Raw genomic sequence first — 20,125 nt, 5'->3', positions numbered from 1 at the left:
TGTTGTTTCTTATATCAGTCCACCCCCTATCAGTGTTGCTTCTCCCCTCCCAACCCCATGTTGTTGTTGCTTCATCCTTCCCATCACCTATCCATGTTGCTTCTTCCCTCCCACCTCCCTATCGGTGTTGCTTCTCAGCTCTCACCCCTATATCCGTGTTGCTTCTTCCCTCCCACCCAAATACCTCATCCCTCCCACCCCATTTGTGTAGCTTCATCCCGCCCAACCCCTCTTACTGTGTTGCTTGTTCCCACCCACCCCGTCCGCTTTGCTTCTTTCCTTCCACCCTTCCATCCATGTTGCTTCTTCCCTCCCACCCTGTTTGTGTTACCTCTTCCCTCCCATCCTCCTGTTTTCTGTTTCCCCCCACCTGCCATAAGAAACAAAATGCTTGACGCATCCGCGCAGATCACTTTTTTTACCCTCCAGTTGTCTGTGATGCATGTTCCATCCCACCCTCCCTCCTGTTGTCCGTGTTGCCCACCCCACCTTTGTCCATGTTGCCCAACCCCACATGGAATTAGAAATTTTTAAAAAGTGTTATGACACAGTCAGCAATGGTTGCGTCATATTGCTTTTTTTCTAACTTTTATTCGTGCTGCATGGCAAAAATACATTGCAAACCCATTAGCTCTCATATATATGAGACCTATCTGCTTTGCCTGTGCTTGTTTTGTTTTTCAGTGACCGAGTCAATTCGGAGCAGTAGGTAAAAAGAAAAAAAAAGTGCATCATTTTGTAGGCTTGCACATGCGTGTACCTACAAAATGATGCAGCTGGCTTCGTCATAGGCTTTTTCTTCTCTCCCTTTTAGCCATGCTGCACAGCATCTAGGATGATGTACAGCATTCCTAAAAAAATATTGGCAAGGCCAATATGTAACAATAGCAAGACCTATTGCTTCGCCAATGCCAATTGCAAATGTGTGTGCACACTTTATCTGCAGAGATCCATATTAAAAGAACAGACCTACTTACAGGAAGAGAGCCAAAATGTAGTGCAGAAGTTCTCCATTATTATCGGTAACAACGTAGCACTTTATTTATCCTCACAAATGAAAAAATAAATACATTGGCTGAAAATCCACTTGCAGCCAAATCTGCACTGCTTTAAGATATTTCGCTTCTCATACGTCACGTGAGGGGACGTATATAGGCACGCCACTACTGTCATGGCCCTCTTTTCTACTCCATCTCATTTGCCATTTTACTCCTCTCTGCTCTCGAGGAACAGCAGCTGCGGAGCAAGAGGTGCTCGAGCGCTCAACATTCTACGGAGCCTTTCTGAGGACGAACAACTTTCTACGGAGCCTTTCTGATGACGATCTGTGTCTCCGCCCCCTCTTTTCAGAGGGGACATCGAGTGGTTGCTTGGCAACCTGACCTGGAGAGCAGAACCCCCCTGCAAATCATTTTTAGGTCTCGCCTGAGCTAGCGCATGCACTGCTCTTGCGATACATTTAGAGAGTGGGCTTTAAAAAACCGACCACAGCTTTTTGTGTGGCCTAGACCGTGCGGTTACGAGCAGAGGTGCCATCTGGCTTTCCTCGTCATGGCTCATTTACGCGCATCGCTCCCGTGATCACTTTCAAAGCCGCGCGGCCAATGCTTGTCTGACTAAACTCGCTGTACCGCCCTAGCCTCTCAAATGCTGTGTCTGCTTCCCTACTTCTTCTCTGGCTCACTGCCCCCATACGTTATTTCCTGCCGTATCCTGCCATGCCCTCTCTAGCACAAACTTCTCTGCCTTGTAAGATTTATATCTCTCTCATTAACACGTGCCTCTCTCGCCCGTACAGACTTTATTACAATAAAACTGCAAATACCGGAACACAAAGAAAATGGAACAGATTTACTAATCATATGTAAAACTTTGGAATCATAGAGCTTTGGTGCCACGCGAGATCAGTAAACATGTTGGTAAAATGAAATCAGCAGATAGTCTTTTAAATTGTATTCTTTATTGATCAAAAAGCTATCATGGTTTAATATACGCACAGAGCGCTAAAATACAGACCACTTTTTTTTTTAAGGGCACCCCAGCTGTCTAGCTCGGTCCTAGAGTGAAATACAAAACGAAGCTCATTCATGAGAAAAGCCCACTTTTTACGTCAATGCTCCGCGCCAGCTCAAATCCCAAGAGTGAGCTGCGTTGCCCCTTCCATCAAAGCGTTCATAAGACAGATCTGTGCATAAATCTACCTTGTGCAACACAACCACAAAGGCTTTTGCGGTACAAAAGCAGATTTTTGCTCACTTACCTCCAGCACCTCTCAGTCCGGCAACCAGCAGCGACCCAATACTGACACAGAGCACACTTTACACCCTGACCGCCATTTCTGCTTTTGTGCCCTACCCTCTGATTGGCTCCCTGTGGAAAAGGGGTTACACTGCTGTGCCTGTCGATTGGTCCTTCCACTCTTCTTTTCGATTGGTTCCGTTCTTGAGCAGTCATAACATGTTCAACCTATCAGCGCTACACATCCTCTTATCTGAAACCACTTCGCCTTGTGTTATATCACAGCTGCCTAATCAGGTCGCCTCCAGCTTCACACCAGATTGTTAGAATCTCGTGTATTTTAGATAAGAAAATCTATATAAAAGTCAAACAATGTCCAGATCAAAACAGTTTCCATGTCGCTGCTATATGGTACAGGTCATTGTCAGAAGGCCTGCAAATCAGTCGAAATATCCTGAAATATTTGTCTGCAGAAATAAAGGTGAAAATATACCTGTACTAACCAAATGTTTTGGTTTTACTTTTTTAACTAACCTGATTGTATTTGTAACGTGTAAGTATGTAAATATCCTTATATAACGTACTTGGTTCTATTGAAAAGCGCTCTGACACATAGGTTAAGTCCACGCTATATAAAAAGGCATTAAATAAATAAACAAGCATTGGCATAGCCAATAGGTCTCGCCTTTGGGACCTTATAAGTGTTTAGCCATGCAACAGTTGATGTTGTTGCATCAAGGAAATTGTGCTGGATAACTAAACAGTTATAAGGTCCCAAAGGCGAGACGTATTGGCTATGCCAATGCTTGTTGTACGCGGTAGGGAAAAGCAGGTGCCAAAATCACAAGAATGTTTCCAATGAAATGTTTTCATGTGCGAATGCAGGTCATATGGCCAACTTCAAGGATTGTTCTAGGTAGAAGGTGGTGTGTAACATTTGGTGGAAGTAAGGCAACTTTGTGAAGTGTTGTAGCGCTACTAGCAAGACAAAACAAGTGAGGGAGGTTGAGTTTGATAATGATGAGGACAATGACCGATTGGGTGGTGAAGTCACCATATTTCAGACCAAGGAGAGTTCACCTGATGGGCCCTTTGACACGGTTTAAGTCAATAGTTAATCGGTTAGGATGTTGTTTGATTCAGGTGCAAAAATAACACTAATCCCTTTTACGAACAGAAGTTGAAAACAAAGGTAAAATTATTGAACCCAGATGTGAAACCAAAAGAGTACATTGGGGAACCCATTAAACTACTAGGATATTTCTGGGGGACCATTGAGTTCAAGGATTGAGTTGTGCCTGAAAATGTATGTATCAATCAAAGGGGATTCCCTCATTAGTTGGATTCACCGTGACTTGAATGTATATTTAGAGCCTAATGAAGTCCATCTGGTCAGGGTCAAAGATGTTCCCGCTGTGGGGAGGATCGCGACTGATGGTAGTGCTTTGGTGGAGAAATGTTCTCATGTCTTCTGGAAAAGGTTAGGATGTCTCAAGGACTTTCTGCATATGATCGGGCTTAAATCTACTGCACAACCTAAGGTCTCCAAAGTACGAGGTGTTCTGATGTCGGTCAAGGAAAGAATGTGGAAGTGATCGACAGTGGGATTATTCAGGTAGTTGAAGCTTCAGAGTGGGTCACACAAGTAGTAATGACATGCAAGGTCAATGGGGAGGCCAGGCTCTGTGTGGACCTCAGGGAACTTAACAAGTTGGTGGTGGTGGAGCATTATCCACTTCCTAACATTAACGAAATTCTGTATCTCCTGAATGGTGCCAAGCAATTTTCCTTGCTCGACCTGACATCAGCATATCACCAAATTAAGTTGCAACCCTTTTACCAGGAACTCATCAATTTTGTCACTCCCTTTGGCACCTTCAGATTTCTCAGAATGCCATTTTATGTTGATTTCTTCCACCTCTGTTTTTCAGAGGGCAATGGAGAATTTTGAAAGGTGTCGAAGGGGTGAAGGTCTATTAGAATGACATTTTGGCTAATGAGGCTGAGGTTGGCGAACATGATAGAAGGTTGAGAGAAGTACTGGGAAGGTTGTAGAGTTGTGGGCTAACATTAGAGCAGTAGAAGTGCACATTTAAAGTACCACAAATTGAGTACTTGGGTCACATGATCACAGAAACAAGTATTCAGCCCAAAAGTGGGTTGGTGAATGCTATTAAAGAGCCGCCACCTCCTCAAAGTAAAGAAGAATTAGTGAAATTTCTGGGGATGGCCGAATTTTACAACAAGTTTGTTCCCCGGTTTGCTGAGAAAACTGTGTGCATGAGGACTTTACTTGGCACGGGCAAATAATTTGTTTGGTGCAAATTATGTGAAGAGGAATTTTTGGATATGAAGAACAACCTGGAAGATACATCTGGTTTAGGTAGTTTTAACATCAATGATGAAACAATAATAATGACTGATGCCAGTTCCAAAATCTTGGGACGGTCTTGATTCAAAAGTCTGGTGGTCAAAACAGAACAATCTTGTTTGCCTCAAGAGGTTTGAGAGGAGCTGAGCTTAATTATTCTGTGGTGGAGAAAGATGCTATGGGTGTGTATTGGGAAGTGAGGAAGCTCGGAAAGTTTCCGTGAGGAAACAGGTTTGAGATCAAGACTGATAACAAGCCTCTTAAAGAGGTTTTTTCAACAAAAGGCATTGAATTGTTTTCCCATCGCATCCATAAATCGGTGGTTGCACTTCAGGAATTCAAATCTGAAGTGTCTTATGTGCCTGGAGGCAGGTAATGCACAGGCTGACTGTTTCTCGAGGTTGTGCAATACACATGTGGCACGTGATGTGGAGGATGATGATTATTTTGCTCGGGAGGATTTTGACAAAGAGGTGAAGGTGTGTTTGGTAACTGATGGGGTGATTCAGGAGTCGGAGTGGAAGAAGGAGCTCCAGGAAGACGTGGTATTACAAAAAGTGATGGAGATGGTTTTGGGGGGTTGGTGTACAAAAAACAAGTGTGGTCAGGAAATTCTGGGATACTGGCAGCTGAAGAGTGAGTTAGATGTTATGAATGGATTGCTGCTGGGCGGCAGTGAGGTGGTTCCGACACATAGCATAAGGAAGAGATTGGTGGCTCATACACATGCTAGCCCCATGGGCATAACCAAATAGAGGGTCTGACAAAATTATTGGTGGCCAGCCATGGATTTGTTGAGGTAAGAGACTGTTTCGAATATGTGCGGAGCAACAAGGTCCTCAAATGCAGTGTGAGAGAAAGCTTCTGGGACTTGAGTGGATATTTATTTGGACATATTAGGCCCTGTCAAGGTGAAATCATGTGACAGATATGTGATTGTATTGACATGGATTCGAGGTGGTCTGAGCGCAAGATTGTAAACTCAGGAGGTTATAGGTTTTTTGGAAGAACTTTCTGAGAGGGAAAGTTTCCCTTCCTCTATACTCACTGACAATGGTGTTCAACTAACCTCTGAGGTGGTAGAAACATTTTCGAACGATAGAGGGATTAAGCATAAGTAGGCAGTGCTGTCCCACCCCGATTCTAATGGTGTTGTTGAGCACTTTATCAAAGTGTTCAAAGAAAGTCTACGACAATCTCTGGTGTGTGGGGCGGCATGGGTAAATGATGTGAGAAAAAAAGTGTGAGAATACTGCCTCACACCACATTCTACCACTGGGGTCTCTACTTTCCAGTTGTTCAAGGGGAGGGTTTCCAATGGTGAGATATTTCCTGGGTGGGTGAATGAGTGAAGGAAAGAATTGGATGACCAGGTGGGAAATGTTGAAGGGTGGAGAGAGAGAGAACGTGTTATGGAAATGGGAAGTAAAGAACTCTATGACAAGAGGAAAGCTGTGAAGGAGACTCCTGTGCAAGTGGGGAACAGGATAAAAATCAGGTCCCCACAGAAGGATCTTAATGCTTCAAAATGTAGTCAACCTTTCAAGGTTTGATATTGTTAAAAAATGCTGTGAAAACAAGTGATCATGAGATCCTGAATTTCAACAGGGTTGCTAAATATTGTCATGGTGGCGTGTTGGTGGATTCTGTGAGTGAGACTGATGGAGGAGCTGTGGTTGATCTTGTGGGTGAGACTGATGGAGGATCTGTTGTGTATTCATCAGGGAATCGAAATGTGAGACCACAACAGGAACGGAAAAAGCCTGTGCATTTACAAGACTATGTCTAATATGTGTAGTCCTCCCAGTATTTATGCTCTTTTGCATATCTTTGATATTATCTGTCTTGCAGTGTACTTGTACATATGTACCATGAGTTAGAAGTGAAGTTATCTTATTTCAAATGTTTTGGTGGTTGTATTGGGTGAGAGAGGTGATGTGGTTTTCTGTATCTAGGTGATCATATGGTGTTCTGTAAACACCGCATCATCTCCCTCATCATCCACGGAATGTGGGCATTGCGTTTGGTGTAGACTGGATGACAGACCTGGTATCTCCTGCCGGCATGGTTGGGGCCTACCACCTTGTAACCTGAATAAAGCCTTTGTTGAGGTCTACTTCCACAAGAGGAGGGAGATGGCAGTAGACGGGGCGGTACAATATTGAGAGGCTAACTAACACACGTCAGGGCAGCACAGACTTCCTATGGCTCATTGGTAACTGGGCCTAAGCCTGCCACTACCATCAGTGATAGACCACACTATCAACAATGCTGGAAGACCAGTGGTTGTGTCAGTGCCAATCTTGGAACAGGACGCAGTTGGGCTGCATTCACTTGGAAGGAGGTACCTGGATTAACTCTTGCAGGCCAGCTCTGCATGTCAGGGTGGTAGGCAGGTTGTCCGCAGACTGGGGACAAGTGCATATCAATGCCCAGTCAACCCTCTGGCTCGTACTGACCCACCCACCCCATTGCATCAGTATTTGAGTCTGACTAGTGATCCCATTTTTATGCCTATGCTTGGGTGGCAAAAAATTAGCACGTACAAGACAAGTAGGCTTCCTGCAAGCAGAGGGTTACACAATGTAGAATGTGTAACCTTTGTCCTCTGTCTGCATCGTGCCTTAACATACCAGATCAGGTTTTTTGCAGGGAAAGGGACCAGGAAGGGTGCAGAGCCTGGCACGTACCTTGGTGAATGAGGGGATGCATCTGGGTCTATGATGGCTTCACCACCTGGCCAGCCTGCACGCTCACATTTCGTGCTCATCGTGGCTTTAGGTGCACAAATCATTTTGTACACTGCATAGCATGTTTGTTTGGTCTAGCATTGTTGGATCCTCAAAATTGAGTGTTGGTGTTGCAGCTTCTACCACACCTTCCTACCAACACCACATCAACTTGGAATGTCATCTAGAAGTAATTTACTCTGCCAGCTTACTACTAAGCATACCATGAAATTGATACCCAAGTCCACGTTGAAACTCATTCTTTTTTTAATAGAGATTTAGGCAAGAAGACCTCCGCTATTCTGCTCCATACGCATGGTTATTTGAAATGATGCTTGAAAGCAGGCAGTTTTGCCCTGTAGCCCTTATAACACGTATGCCTGATGCCTAGACTGCCTTAAGCACTCCCTTAAGTGTTTGTATTTGGTGATGTGGGCCTTCCATTTGTACAAGCAGGCGGCAAGCAAGGAGTAAGGACATGTTCCCCATCTGCAACCTTGATGCTGTTACTTTTTAAACAACATGTGTCTGACCAGAAGTGTCCATCATCAACTCAGCAATGGTCAAAAATGGTCAATTTAGTTATTCAAGTCGAGTAGCTTTATTAGATTTGACCAATGTCACTGGAATTATGCGATTCCGCAACTGTGGCATCTTCTACACAATCATGGATTTACAAACTTGCTACATAATCCACCCTCTACTATATAGTTTGCTTATTTTAACAACAAAAATGGTTTACAGCTTTAACAGATCAAGAGTTGAAAACAGACTGCGAAGTGTGGTACAACACAGTTGCAGACCTTTTGCAAAGATTCATTGGTCATCTTTCAAGCCACGATTGTTTTATTCAGATGTTAAAATCGTCCTACCGAGGCCAAAAGTATGCACGTGCACTAATAACGTGATGTCATTCTAAAACTGACAGCTAATACTGCCACAGAATGTGCCACGTTAGGCCTTAGACTTTGTTTTTTCTGCCCATACTTTACTCATTCCTACCACCCAATCTGGTCTTCCAGTGGCTTTAGACATGTTGGACCATTGCTCCATTTTGCAGATTTATTGAAGTTTATGAAGCTTTACTGGCACCCCATTGGATGGGAAGCAAAACATTTCCTTGATACCCTGTAGAGTATTTTTTAAATGCAGCAAGGACAGACCAAATGCGCACCATGCATGGCTTTGCCTCACTTGGTACAGTAGTGATCTCAGTCATGATTATTTTCCTCCTCCTGCGGCCCATTTTTAGTCCCAGTCTCGTGGGTGCCCTTTGAGTTTGGCTCCTGCTACAATTTTTTGTCTCCAGCCGTCGTTGCTGCTGGTAGTTGGAGCAGGACCAAAACGGGATAGCTGCACCTTGCAGAAACATTTTAGTATGCCACCATGCCATAATGTGTCTATCCACAAAATGGAGAGAGGACTGTGGTACTCATGAGCTCTCTGGGCATGTGGGGGGTGGGGTGCTGACACGGATGGGAAATAAGCCGACTCTGGGATTCATGCCTCCCTTTGACTTTCAGAAATACCCCCATTCACCATACCAGGGCCAACCACTGACTCAAAGAAGATGGGAGGGCAGCGTCAGTATAGAGAGCAGGCCCGAAAAGTTGAGTCTAATACTCCAGTCCAACAGAAGTGTAAGGGGACCAGTAGGTAAATACCAAAGGTGACATGGTCCAGTACAATTAAGAGGAGAAGAAACTGCCATGTACACAACCTCATCTTTCTCCATTTAAATTGTAGGGAAAATTGTCAGGGAAGCCAACCTGGAGGCAAATGGAGAACTGTGATGCCGACTTTCTCTCTTTCCCAGGAAGGCGACTTGCCAGCAACCTCTCTTAAGGACTTGAGCGGGATCTATAAATCTACCTAGCATCCACCCTTAAGGATTACATGGACTTTTAACGGTTTTTGGTCTGCTGGAATGTCATAAAGGAAACGCATATATTGAGGAAATAAAATCTGCACTTGGACTATTCTTATGCGTGTCAACAATGTTTTGCCTGTTCCGGAATCCCTTAATAATGAGACCTCAAGTAACCCCACTATGCTGCGTGAGTGTGCCAAGGTTTTACACTTTTGATGGAAACCCTGAATTCCCTATCATTAACAAGCGTGGAATTTACTATGTGAGGGGAGCAAAGTGTACCAGCTGCTAATTAGAACTATTTTACTTGAGACCGCAATCCAGTCGATGGCCCTTGTTCCTAATTCTTTAAACCTCGCCCTCTCTTGCTGTGTTGGATTGGATTGCATGTATTCCTCCCTTCCTTATTAAATTAACCAACTCGCATTCAAGCAGCTGGCACTTGACGGTAAAGTCCATATCATTTTAAATCCCTTGTACAAAAAGTAAGATTCTAGCTCAAGTAAAAAGAAAGTGGGAATGACTGAGAGCGTGATGCCATACTATCTTGATCCAAATTCATTACACCACCAAAGTAGCATCAGTGATTGAATAATTGACTGTCTTTCAATTGCTGCTAGAAGAGTGGGCAAACCTCTGAATGCTGTTTTTATTGGCTAAGCATATATGTCATACAGTCAGACATAGGGCGGTTTTCCCAGTATCATGGGACATGTCTAGTGTGATTGGTGTTAATGCTGTCAGTGATTTAATCCCTGGATTATCACATTGTGATATATTCTGCTGTAATTACAACTCCTAAGTACTTGATGCTATACACCAGCTTTCCTTTTTTGTACGAATCTCACTTAATATTGTTTTCTTTTCATGACGAATGTGTTCATTAATTGTATTTATGTATAAATGCAGACTGTGTTGGTTGCTCTTGTTGGAGTATGTTCAAAGGCATAATTTCTCATCCTCTTAATTGTTGTCTTGCTTCTTACTCAGGGAGGAAGATGAATACTCAGAGCTGCGATCAGAACTTAGCCATAGTCAGCAAGAGGCCAATGACGACTCGCGGAGCATGGACCAAGACCAGATTTCGGTGTCTGTGCTAGAAAACCAGTCCACCATGGTTACTGCCGATGTGGGTGAGTGACCCTAAGTCCCATCACAGCCATCATCTGCTCACTGAAAAACAAAGCCCAACATAGCTGATGCTTGAAAAATGATAAGCCATATGTACATTGAATGGTTTATTTCTTCTGTACAACCTAAGGCTCTCCACATGAGCAAGACTAGTCATTATAATGTTAGTGGCTTGCAGTGCATGTATTGTTTGCAATACAACTTCTCGTTGTCAAGGGGATTCTGATGTTACTTTGTAGGTGTATGGTCTCCTGCAACCTAGCTCTGTACATGTTATGCCAACATGAAAATACACCCCCCTGGATGACTACAGGAAGGAACTTACTCACTAAGGATTCATCTGTGTCTATGGGACTCAGTCTAAAACTAAGATCGGCCCACCCCACCCCGATTTGCAGGACTTCTGAAATGGGCCTATCTACCCAATCAAATGTTCTGGTTGATTTAGCTAGCATACCTGTAATTTGTCATCTATGGAATTAATTCTAGGCTGGAGTAATCTTGACTTTGTCTATATCCTCACTCATCCCTCGTGGTTATCTGCTGCAAGACTCCTTGTGGCTTTGCATTTAAAGGTCTTGGCTCTCCACCGCCCTATTCAAAACAGTGACTGCCCCCAGATCTAGCCCCCGTGTAGTGTGTCTCCTTCGTCCTTATCACACCAGATCAATCACATACCTGAATGAGAGTAACATGTCCGGGGGTTTAGCACCATGAGTAAAGCTCTACTAGCATATCAAAATAATTGGTAGCAGAATTGTGATATGAGGTGAAACGCATCTTTTCTGTATGGAAGATGCAATAGTAGTCACAGCTGTGGTGTGCCCATTTTTATGCATCATGCTCAGGAAGGCTTAGGGATTATTTGGGCCATATGCTTGAACACATTTTCTCATAGACACAGAATGGGCAAAACCCTTTGATGCATCTCGCCCTTTATACCTTGCTGGGTTCCGAGACAAAAGTCAAACACCCAGGTGGAATGTTAGTCATTTTCTTTGTAGCTTGTAAGGAACACCCCGATCATTAGGATATCTGTAACCCCTTGTGTGCTGGTGAGGGACGGTTGAGCTGCCCTCATGACGAGCTGAGCTCGTCACAGCCGTTGGAACGTTCGCACACGGGGATAATTTCCCCGCTGTGCTGAACGTTCGAAAACGGGTGTGGCTGTGACGAGCTTCGCTCGTCATCAGGGCAGCTCCGCTGTGCCTCATGACGAGCCGAGCTCGTCACCAGCACGGCGGCGCCGCGCGTGGCCCCCCTCCCCCCGCACAGCGGGAGGAAAACACCCTGCAGTGAAGAGGTTAAAAAGTAGCGGTCCTAAAATAGTTAAGAGAATTAAGAGAAGAGGTCATGAGCTCCTGCACGTGAGCATGTGTGCAGGAATTTTTAATAATGTGTTTGGCAAGTAACTTATTTTTTACTTTGGACTGAACTTCAAGGATAAACAGGCGGAGCAGACTGACCCGAGTCCAAGAAGCCCTGCAAAGTGAAAAATCCTAGTGAGCAATGTGATTCGACCTATGTATAGTGCTTCACACCTACCCCACAGTGCTACGACTTTACTGATGTTGTGCTTTGATCACAACAAAAATAATAAAAGCAATAACAATAGCTTGGTTTTTTTTATATCTAGCGCTTGCTATCTTGTTTGACATTTCATAGTGCTACTATGACTAGGGCCACTGGAATTATGCTACGGGGGTACCAGATTATGCCGTAAGGTTGGCTACATTATTGGGTAAGAAAACTAGAAAAGACAAATTATGCCGAGTCATGCAGCACATTTTGTATCAGTATTACTGCATTAATATGTCTTTTTTACACTTGACTACTCTGGGCAAAGATTCCATCTCTTTAGTGGCAGTTAAATACTCGAATACAGCAATAGGCAATTGAAAGGTGACCTGTCAAATTTTGCAAAGAGCTTTCTGCCACACGGCAACACAGATCACTGTGTTTTTAGTACTTTTTGATCTGTGTGAACTAGAAACATTTTTTGGGGGTAAAATTAGCAAATTATGCAGAAGATGGTATATTATGTGGTTCATAATGGCAAATCCATAATTCTGCATAAAACACCACGGACGCAGAATCGCATATTTCCAAAGGCCTGTCCATAACTAGAAGATGAATGAAATAAAACAACCTATGCACTATGGTATTACAAAATGTCAAGCTAACAAATAAAAAAGAGGTGGGACTACACAGGGTCAGTTTCTAACATTTAATAATATACATATTAAAAACAGCCAAGGCTTTAGACAGAACAATCTGAATTAAGACCTTGAGAAAAGCATCACAATACATGAAAATTAAACTTGAAATAAATCAATTGACAAAACACTATCAAGATTATCACAAATATAAAAAGTGGCAGAATTAATATATTGTTCTCATAACTAGAAGATGTTAATACATTTATTTTATTTTTTTGACTTTCAGGTGTCAGAGAACATCTGCCTTATTATCTCATTGTAGTATTCCAATGTATCCAATTGAAGGAAAAACCTTTTATTGTAAAATGCAGGAGTTTTATTTCTAAAGGAATAATCAGACGGGGTGCGACACATCAGTCTTTGCGAGGTCTCAAAAATCTGTACGAAGGGGCAACCTTCAAATGGTAGTGTAAAATCCTATCGATGCACACGCTTTGATTCCTCTTAGCCCCACGTATGTAATTAAGGTAGGGAGGTCCCCTGCACCAATTTCTACATATCTGAGATGGTCTCCAGGTTCATTAGTTCAAACATTCTTCCTTTTGCTTGATGGATGATAAAGTCATTGCTGAGTAAATAGTGTTAATGGTCCTATGAGGAATCCTGATCGTCTATTGCCTTAGCATCATTGTCCTCATCCTAAAAGCAGATCGTTTCACGAAGTTGCCATACGTTTCTTAATTAACAACACAACCATCTTTGCAAAGCTGCTGTTCAACAGAATCATATGAGTTTCAGTCGCCTTATCTTCCATAGGCCATAATAACTCGTTTGGAGCCTTTTCTAGAGAGGAAGGGTTTTGGTCAACATAGAAAAGACCCTATTAGATTTATATGTATAAAACAGATATTAACAAGATTTAAAACTAATGGTCAGTTGAAAAGAAAAGCTGTAAGGAAATCTGCAACATTTCAATTGCTTCAAATCAAGTATCTGCACCCACATTTAAGGATAAATAATCTGCAAATGCCCACACTGAGAAAAGCAAGTAGTCTCGGCAATATGTCTGTGTAGTACCTCAGATTTGTGGAACTATTGGGTGATGATTGTAACATGCAAGTTAATTTTTTTATAGCTCGCCAAGAAATTATGCCTTTTTTTTTTATTTAACAAACTTGAGCCTCTGTCTTTAGTGCATCAGGTGTAGACAGAAGCAAACTATTGAAGCATCAGAATGAAAATATTTCTAGATTACATTCCCTCCAAGCCTGTTACATGTAGAAAACAATATGCTCCTTGTAAATAGCGTTTATGGGAAGGACGAAGATTAGAGGAAGGGTCAATAGGCTGTAAGTACCCTGGGCCTGATATTGATCAGTAAGAAGTAGTTGACATCTAGATTTTTGTTCATTATCCCTTTAAACATTAGAGCAGGAGTTTCTTATGTGATGCTGAACGCTTTGATTTTATGTGTTGTCGTCACGCTGTGGTGTAGTGAAACTTCTCCTGACAAACGTTGTTGATCTCTGTTTGTTGCACATATGAAATTACCAGATTTTTTTCCACCATTGGCTGACGTTGAGCCTTACATATTAGCAGTCAATGGCATTGATACATTTTAGCTAAAGATATGGTCTTACAGAAAGTTAGCCATTTCGCACATTAATTACCATTAGCATGCGTCTGGCAACTTTCTTCCTAGCGTCTCTGGAAACTGTGACCCTGGTGTGAGCAAGCGGTCACCCTGAATGGCTGCGCTGCGCTGGGACTTCTGCAGTGTCTGTTCCGATCCAGCACCATTGCAGCATCCTATTGACATCCCGCTCCAAAATATTGATAATAGCTAGAGATAATGCGCAGGAGTGGGTGAGTTGGTGGACGAAAGCTCAAAGGAAATGGCAGCTAAGAAGATGAAATGAGGCTTAACTGAACGTAGTCAATAGAGAACTGGACACAAACAAGATGGGGCGAACTTCAAGCAGGACCGCACAAGCAACGAAAGGCGGGGAAAACCAATTAAGGTGGCCCCATGGAGGAAAGAACTCAATGCCTTGACAACTGCAGAGCACATCGGGATTGCACAGAAGATGACTAAGGCCTGATGACTACCTCATAATCAGACATACGTATGAGTTGAAAGCGAGGAACTGCAGACAACCTAGGTACCTGCAGAGGAAACATCCAAATTACCTTAGTGAAGGGACCACTACACACTGCTACAGATGGACACCAGCAGTAAGGAGCCTGGTGTGGTGACTCCCCTCATGCAAATCCCGAAAACCAATCCAGACATGAAGGCAGCACCACTACCCCAGAATACCATAGGAGAGGGAGGGAGGGGGGATGAGAGGGAGGGACCTTTTAAGAAGGCTGATGGAAAGACCTACAAATACATATCTTCCCTGAAAAGACAAGAGAGTGAGGGGTCATCACAGGCAATACATATTTACACATAAGCAGACGAAAGCGGCCATCCACTAGCACCAGTAAACAGTAAGCCAGAGTGCAAAGAATACTGCTCTGCTCATTTCCCCTTGATTACAAACCGGATATAGGAACCAAAGAGTTCAGAAATCACAAACAAGTCACATACTGATGATGCAGTGCTTGCCTGTTGGACCTTCCTGCCCACTGAGGTGAGATTCACTCTGGGGGACCAGCAAGTGCATGGAACCATGGGAAGAACCAAGAACTACACAGCGGAGTGGCTGAAGAAAAGGGGGATGAATAATAACCCAACAGTGAAGCGCAAAAAGTAACAAAATAACAAAGAGATCACTCACCACACAGTCACAGACAAGCAAGATTGTATGCAGAGAATGGCAAAACATTGAAGAGGAGGTTAGCCCCAACAATAAAGCATCCACAAACCAAGACTAACATGTACGCAATACTGTTAAGGATAAGGATACTGTGGAATAACAAGAATCGTACCCATCAAAGAAACATCCAGAAAAGGGCCACCAGCTTTTTTGCTTTGACTCTAACAACAGGGCATGCTTACAACACACCAGAGGCGAGCACAGTGAAACTGCTTATGGTCACGATGGATACCTCGACTGACCAAAAAAGATCTCCTGCAAAGCTTGCAGACCTTCAAAGCGGAACTTAGACAGGAAATAAGATCAGACCTAAGAGATTGGAAACAGAATCGCAAATAGGGAAGATGCCGCGAGAAGATGCCGCACTTTACCCGTACATTCAGGTTTGATTCTATGACATACAAGTTTCTGCCTAACGCAAGCTGCCCCCCAAGATTAAGAGTTTTGAGCCTGTGTTTTTATTGAAGAAAAGTAAAAAGTGGGCCATTCATCAATAAGCGACCACGCCAGGAAAACTCACTACAGAACACGAAAACGAATGTAACATTGGTTAATACATTGATGCTGGAATATGTGGACTGTAGTTAAAAGGGGGGAGCTTTTGTGGTAGAAAGAGAGGGAGTGTGGAGTTAGGGAGAATTTAATTTCAACAGATAAAAAGGGAAACAGGTTTGATTCTAAGACATGGAATCAAACCTGAATGTCCGGATAAAGTGCAGCATCTTCTCGCTGCATCTTCCTTATTTGTCCCTCAAGGGCCAGACTCCCGGCGCTTCTGTCTCTCTTCTCTCTCATTAGAAGTCTGGTTCACCTTAAATTTTTGCTGAGTGACAAATACTTTGGAGGACGAAGCTCAGTGCTTAATTTGAGCCAGTGGTTTTCCGTGCTCGGCACCGGTACTTAATTGGCAGCACCAGTACTTATGATAGTCTGTCACATGGTGGGCTGTTTGTCTGATTTAGAATGTGCACAACAACAGTTGTTTACTTATTCAATATACGTTAAAAATTACTATTACCTGTTGCCCATGCAAATCATATAGCTTTGGGGGCCTGGAATAGTCTGAATTGTCACGCTTGTAGGAGGAGTGTGATGGTTAGTACATGTTTTGGTACGGTCATTGGTAGCGCTACTACGGGGCAGTGGCCTCTTGAAGAGGACCCTGGCATTTAAGTTTTTACAAATTAAGCATTGACCTGTTGGTGCGGTGAGACAAGATTTCTCCAAAGAGTTGTGTCTCCATAAACCCATAATAAGCCAATGGCTGTGAAGCCAGCCCTTTTTGTCGGTAGGCCTCTTAGATTCAAAATATATTTGGTGGTTTCTGGGAAGCCACGTTTCTCATTGGCTCGCACTTTTGTTGCTCCTGGGTCGACTACATCAATATAATCCACTAGGTGGTTATGGGAATCTCTAACCCCAGTAGGTGGACCTCTGACACTCCTGGGTGAACTTCTTAGAATCTTAATATTCTTGGTGGATTGGATACTATGTCTTTGTGTGGACTGTACCTTTGCAGCTCTTGGCTGAGGCACCCTTTGTACTCTTATCTCACTCTGTATGTTTTTTAAGTTGCACCTCTTTTTAAATATATTGTTTTTATCATGTCACATAGAAAAATCAATCAAAAGATAAAGTTGAATTTGCACTCAGAACAGCTCGAAACACATGCCACATCTGAGTATTCAACTTCTAATTTGTTGATTCAGTCAAGACTGTGGCATTAAAATGTTAGAATATCAGTATCAGCAGTCACAAGACTGAGGCAGCACGCATTCCAAACAATCCTGTAGTGACTAACCAGACTGACTCAGGTGAGGGGTGGGTTGGTCAGTGCTCTCTTGTAATGGTGCAGATGTAATCCACATTCATTGTTATGGCGTAGCCTAGTGGTCATTGTCTACATGTTTTGTCATCAGAGCGCTGCAGTTCTAGGGGAAATGACATTTTTTGTGAATACTTGGAGAACCTTCTCCCACGTCTCCAGAGAGATACCCCTATATGAGCTTGTAAAGTTGGTATCTCAGCTGAGGACCACCTGACCACATCTGCCCTTCATGCTGTTATCAACGCTGCTCTGGGCACTTTCCAATTCTTGACGACCCTCAGATTAGTGCAGTGGAGGTAGGAAATTGGTAAGTTGTCTCTCAAAGGGGTTGCACTAACACCACTTCTGAGTTGAGTCCTTATATGTGTTTTATTTGAATGAAATGCAAATTATAAATGCAGGAATTGAGTACAAGTGTATTACAGTACTGGCAACAGGTGGAGCTGAACGTCCAAGAAAATAGAACACAAAATAAAATAGTACAACACGAACCAATCCGCTTGAGTGGAACTGAAGATATAAGGAACATTCTGTGCAATACCTACACAAGGAACAATAAGGGAAATGGTTACATGACGGAAATAAGAAGATATTAAAATAAAATCACCATAACTTGGTTACTTGATGGCTTGCTTGCTGGCTCTACCTTCCAGTTGGTTGGCCTCTGCTTCCACTGAGTGAACTTCATAGGCTCTTATTACACTTAGTGCCTTAGATGCCATGTCCCCTGATGAACTGTACCATTGCCGCTGCTTGTGTGCCCTTTACTCTCTCATCTCTTTCTTTATGTCTGTGTTTGGAAAGTTGCATCTTAAACAAGCAGCACCACAACCACTGATGAGTTAAGTGTTTAGATTTGCTTATTTGGGCACTAAGAAATAGTGACTCCCGATGGGATGTACCTCTGTTCCCACAGTTGTCCCCCTTAGACTCTAATGTCCACTTCACTTCGATGCAAATCACAGAATATTACGTGTTGTTTGAAAGCTTCATTTTCCTGTGGACTACACCTCTGTATGATTGAATCCTTCTAGTGATTCTTTGCTTTAGGAATGTTAAATAGTGTAGCCTTCTGTTAGGAATTCCTCCATTACAGATTTCTCTGGTGGATTTTATACTTATACAGAAAAATATGTTACTGCTGCTTTTCAGGGCACAGCCCTTCTCCAAATCGTGACTATAAGTAATATGAACCACCCATTCATCATTAGTGATCCTTGAACATGGATAGCTGTCGTCACCAGGAGACTCAGGCCTTAGCCAGTCAATATGATGATTGATCAAACTACCACTCCACCCTATCATCATGTAATTCCTAGCGCTCCCTAATTGGGGTGTTAACTAAACTTAGTGTCATATCAGTAAGAACCTGAGAACGTAAGAGTCAATAGGTCCTGCCTTTGCCAATGGATTAGAGCCATGCAGCACAGCCTCCCCGTTGATGGCTGAAGTAACTTGGAGGGTGCGTGTTGGGTGAACTCACACAACAGCCAAGACAAAGCAAAGTGGAGCACTGAGGGAACGCAAACAATTGAAAGAGACTAACGTGGAGTGGAAGGGCAAGAAACACACAGGCGAGAAAGCAATCAATGGAAGTACATGAGAGTGAGCGTGAGTTGGGGGTGCAAGGAAAAGCACACAGGCGTCTTAGAGCAAAATGGAACATTGGAGGGGGTGATAGAAGGGAGGCAGCCGGAAAACACATGCAGTTACATGGAGTGCTTAACCCCTGCCCCACCCCCCAAAAAAAATTGAGTACTTGAAAAGCAAGCAGTGGGAACACAGAAGGCAACCAATCAAGAGATGTTAAAAAGGATATGCTCCATGGGTAGAAAACACACATGATGAAAAGCTGAAGAAGGCAAATGAGAGTGAAAGGAAAACCAGCCAGTGGTAAGCAATAGGCGAATGCAAGCCCTTGTGCCTTCTTGGTAAGCCCACAATATGTCTCGCAACGGAGAGCGCACTCGCTATCCAGTAGGCGAGACCTAAAAATATTACTAATTTCAGAGGAAACGGGGGCATGAAGTGGTGGAATGCGTAAAACAATGGCAGCAGGGGCGAGTTCCCAAAAGTCTGTGGCCCGGGTGCGACACAGAGTGTAACATGCCCGTTGATCAATAAATCATACATAGCCTCTGAATGTATCTATTTTCTTTCATTCACAGGGGCCTCTGTTGACCTTTCGGTAGAGGCTGACAAAACTCCACGCTCTAACAGCTAATTCCCGTTAGTTGTGTGCCCCCAAGCCCTCCATTAAGGCAGGGACAGCCATTTGCTCGAATCCATTTGTCCCGCGTCGCTGCTGCTCTCGTCAGGCCCTCCTTGCAGAGCGGCATTTCAGGAGTTGATGCTCGATTTCCGGCTGTGAGTGGTGAGTGCTCCTGTTCTCCTGTTCTGTGGAGCTCGGGCGGTTATGCCGGACACACTTCTTTGGTGTAGTTTTCTTCTTTAACCTTGGGAGCGATAAGTAACTGCGCAGAGTGGATCAGAGGAGTTTGCGCATCAACGAAACAGCCTCCGGTTAGATTTTGAAAGGGCGAGATTTTGATCGATACCTTATATCTATTGATCCAAACCTCGATCTGGTCGACTGAACCTTTATTGCCTGTCTTGGAAGGAAACAGTACACCTATCTGCAAATTAGTTCACCCAAGAAAGGACTCTACTCTCAAAGATCACGGACAACTTCTAGGTTTCAAAAGTTTATTGTAAAGATATAATGAGCTGCAAATACAAGCATCTCAGAATGAGATTCACGAGATACACAGGTCCAATTACATACATGTGCTCTCGAAAAGCCCTCAGACGAGCAACAGAAATCACTAACACAAGTTCTAAAAATAGCAAAGCTATCAGCATAGACGCATATCTCTCCTTCATTTAGGTTGGAGGAAAACAAACACAGGTTAGGCGTCCCTACCCTGTTCTAGATGGTATCCCTACTTAACCAAATCCCAACCTAACAAAGGTGTCA

At 43.3% G+C, this 20,125-nt stretch overlaps 1 protein-coding gene across 3 annotated transcripts in view; it reads left to right on the top strand.

The window, feature by feature from the left end:
• MCC (MCC regulator of Wnt signaling pathway) overlaps positions 1-20,125 on the top strand; it is a 1,512,525-nt gene that overhangs the window by 953,907 nt on the left and 538,493 nt on the right. For all 3 annotated transcript variants that reach the window (XM_078675515.1, XM_078675517.1, XM_078675516.1), the window contains one exon: positions 10,199-10,341. In XM_078675515.1, coding sequence (XP_078531641.1) covers positions 10,199-10,341 — 143 coding nt within the window. The remainder of the gene's footprint in view (positions 1-10,198; positions 10,342-20,125) is intronic.

The sequence above is a fragment of the Lissotriton helveticus genome, chromosome 2_1 (genome assembly GCF_964261635.1).
Source record: "Lissotriton helveticus chromosome 2_1, aLisHel1.1, whole genome shotgun sequence".
Lineage (NCBI taxonomy): Eukaryota > Metazoa > Chordata > Amphibia > Caudata > Salamandridae > Lissotriton > Lissotriton helveticus.
Note: the sequence above shows the minus strand (reverse complement) of the source record. Positions and strands in the feature narration are given on the sequence as shown.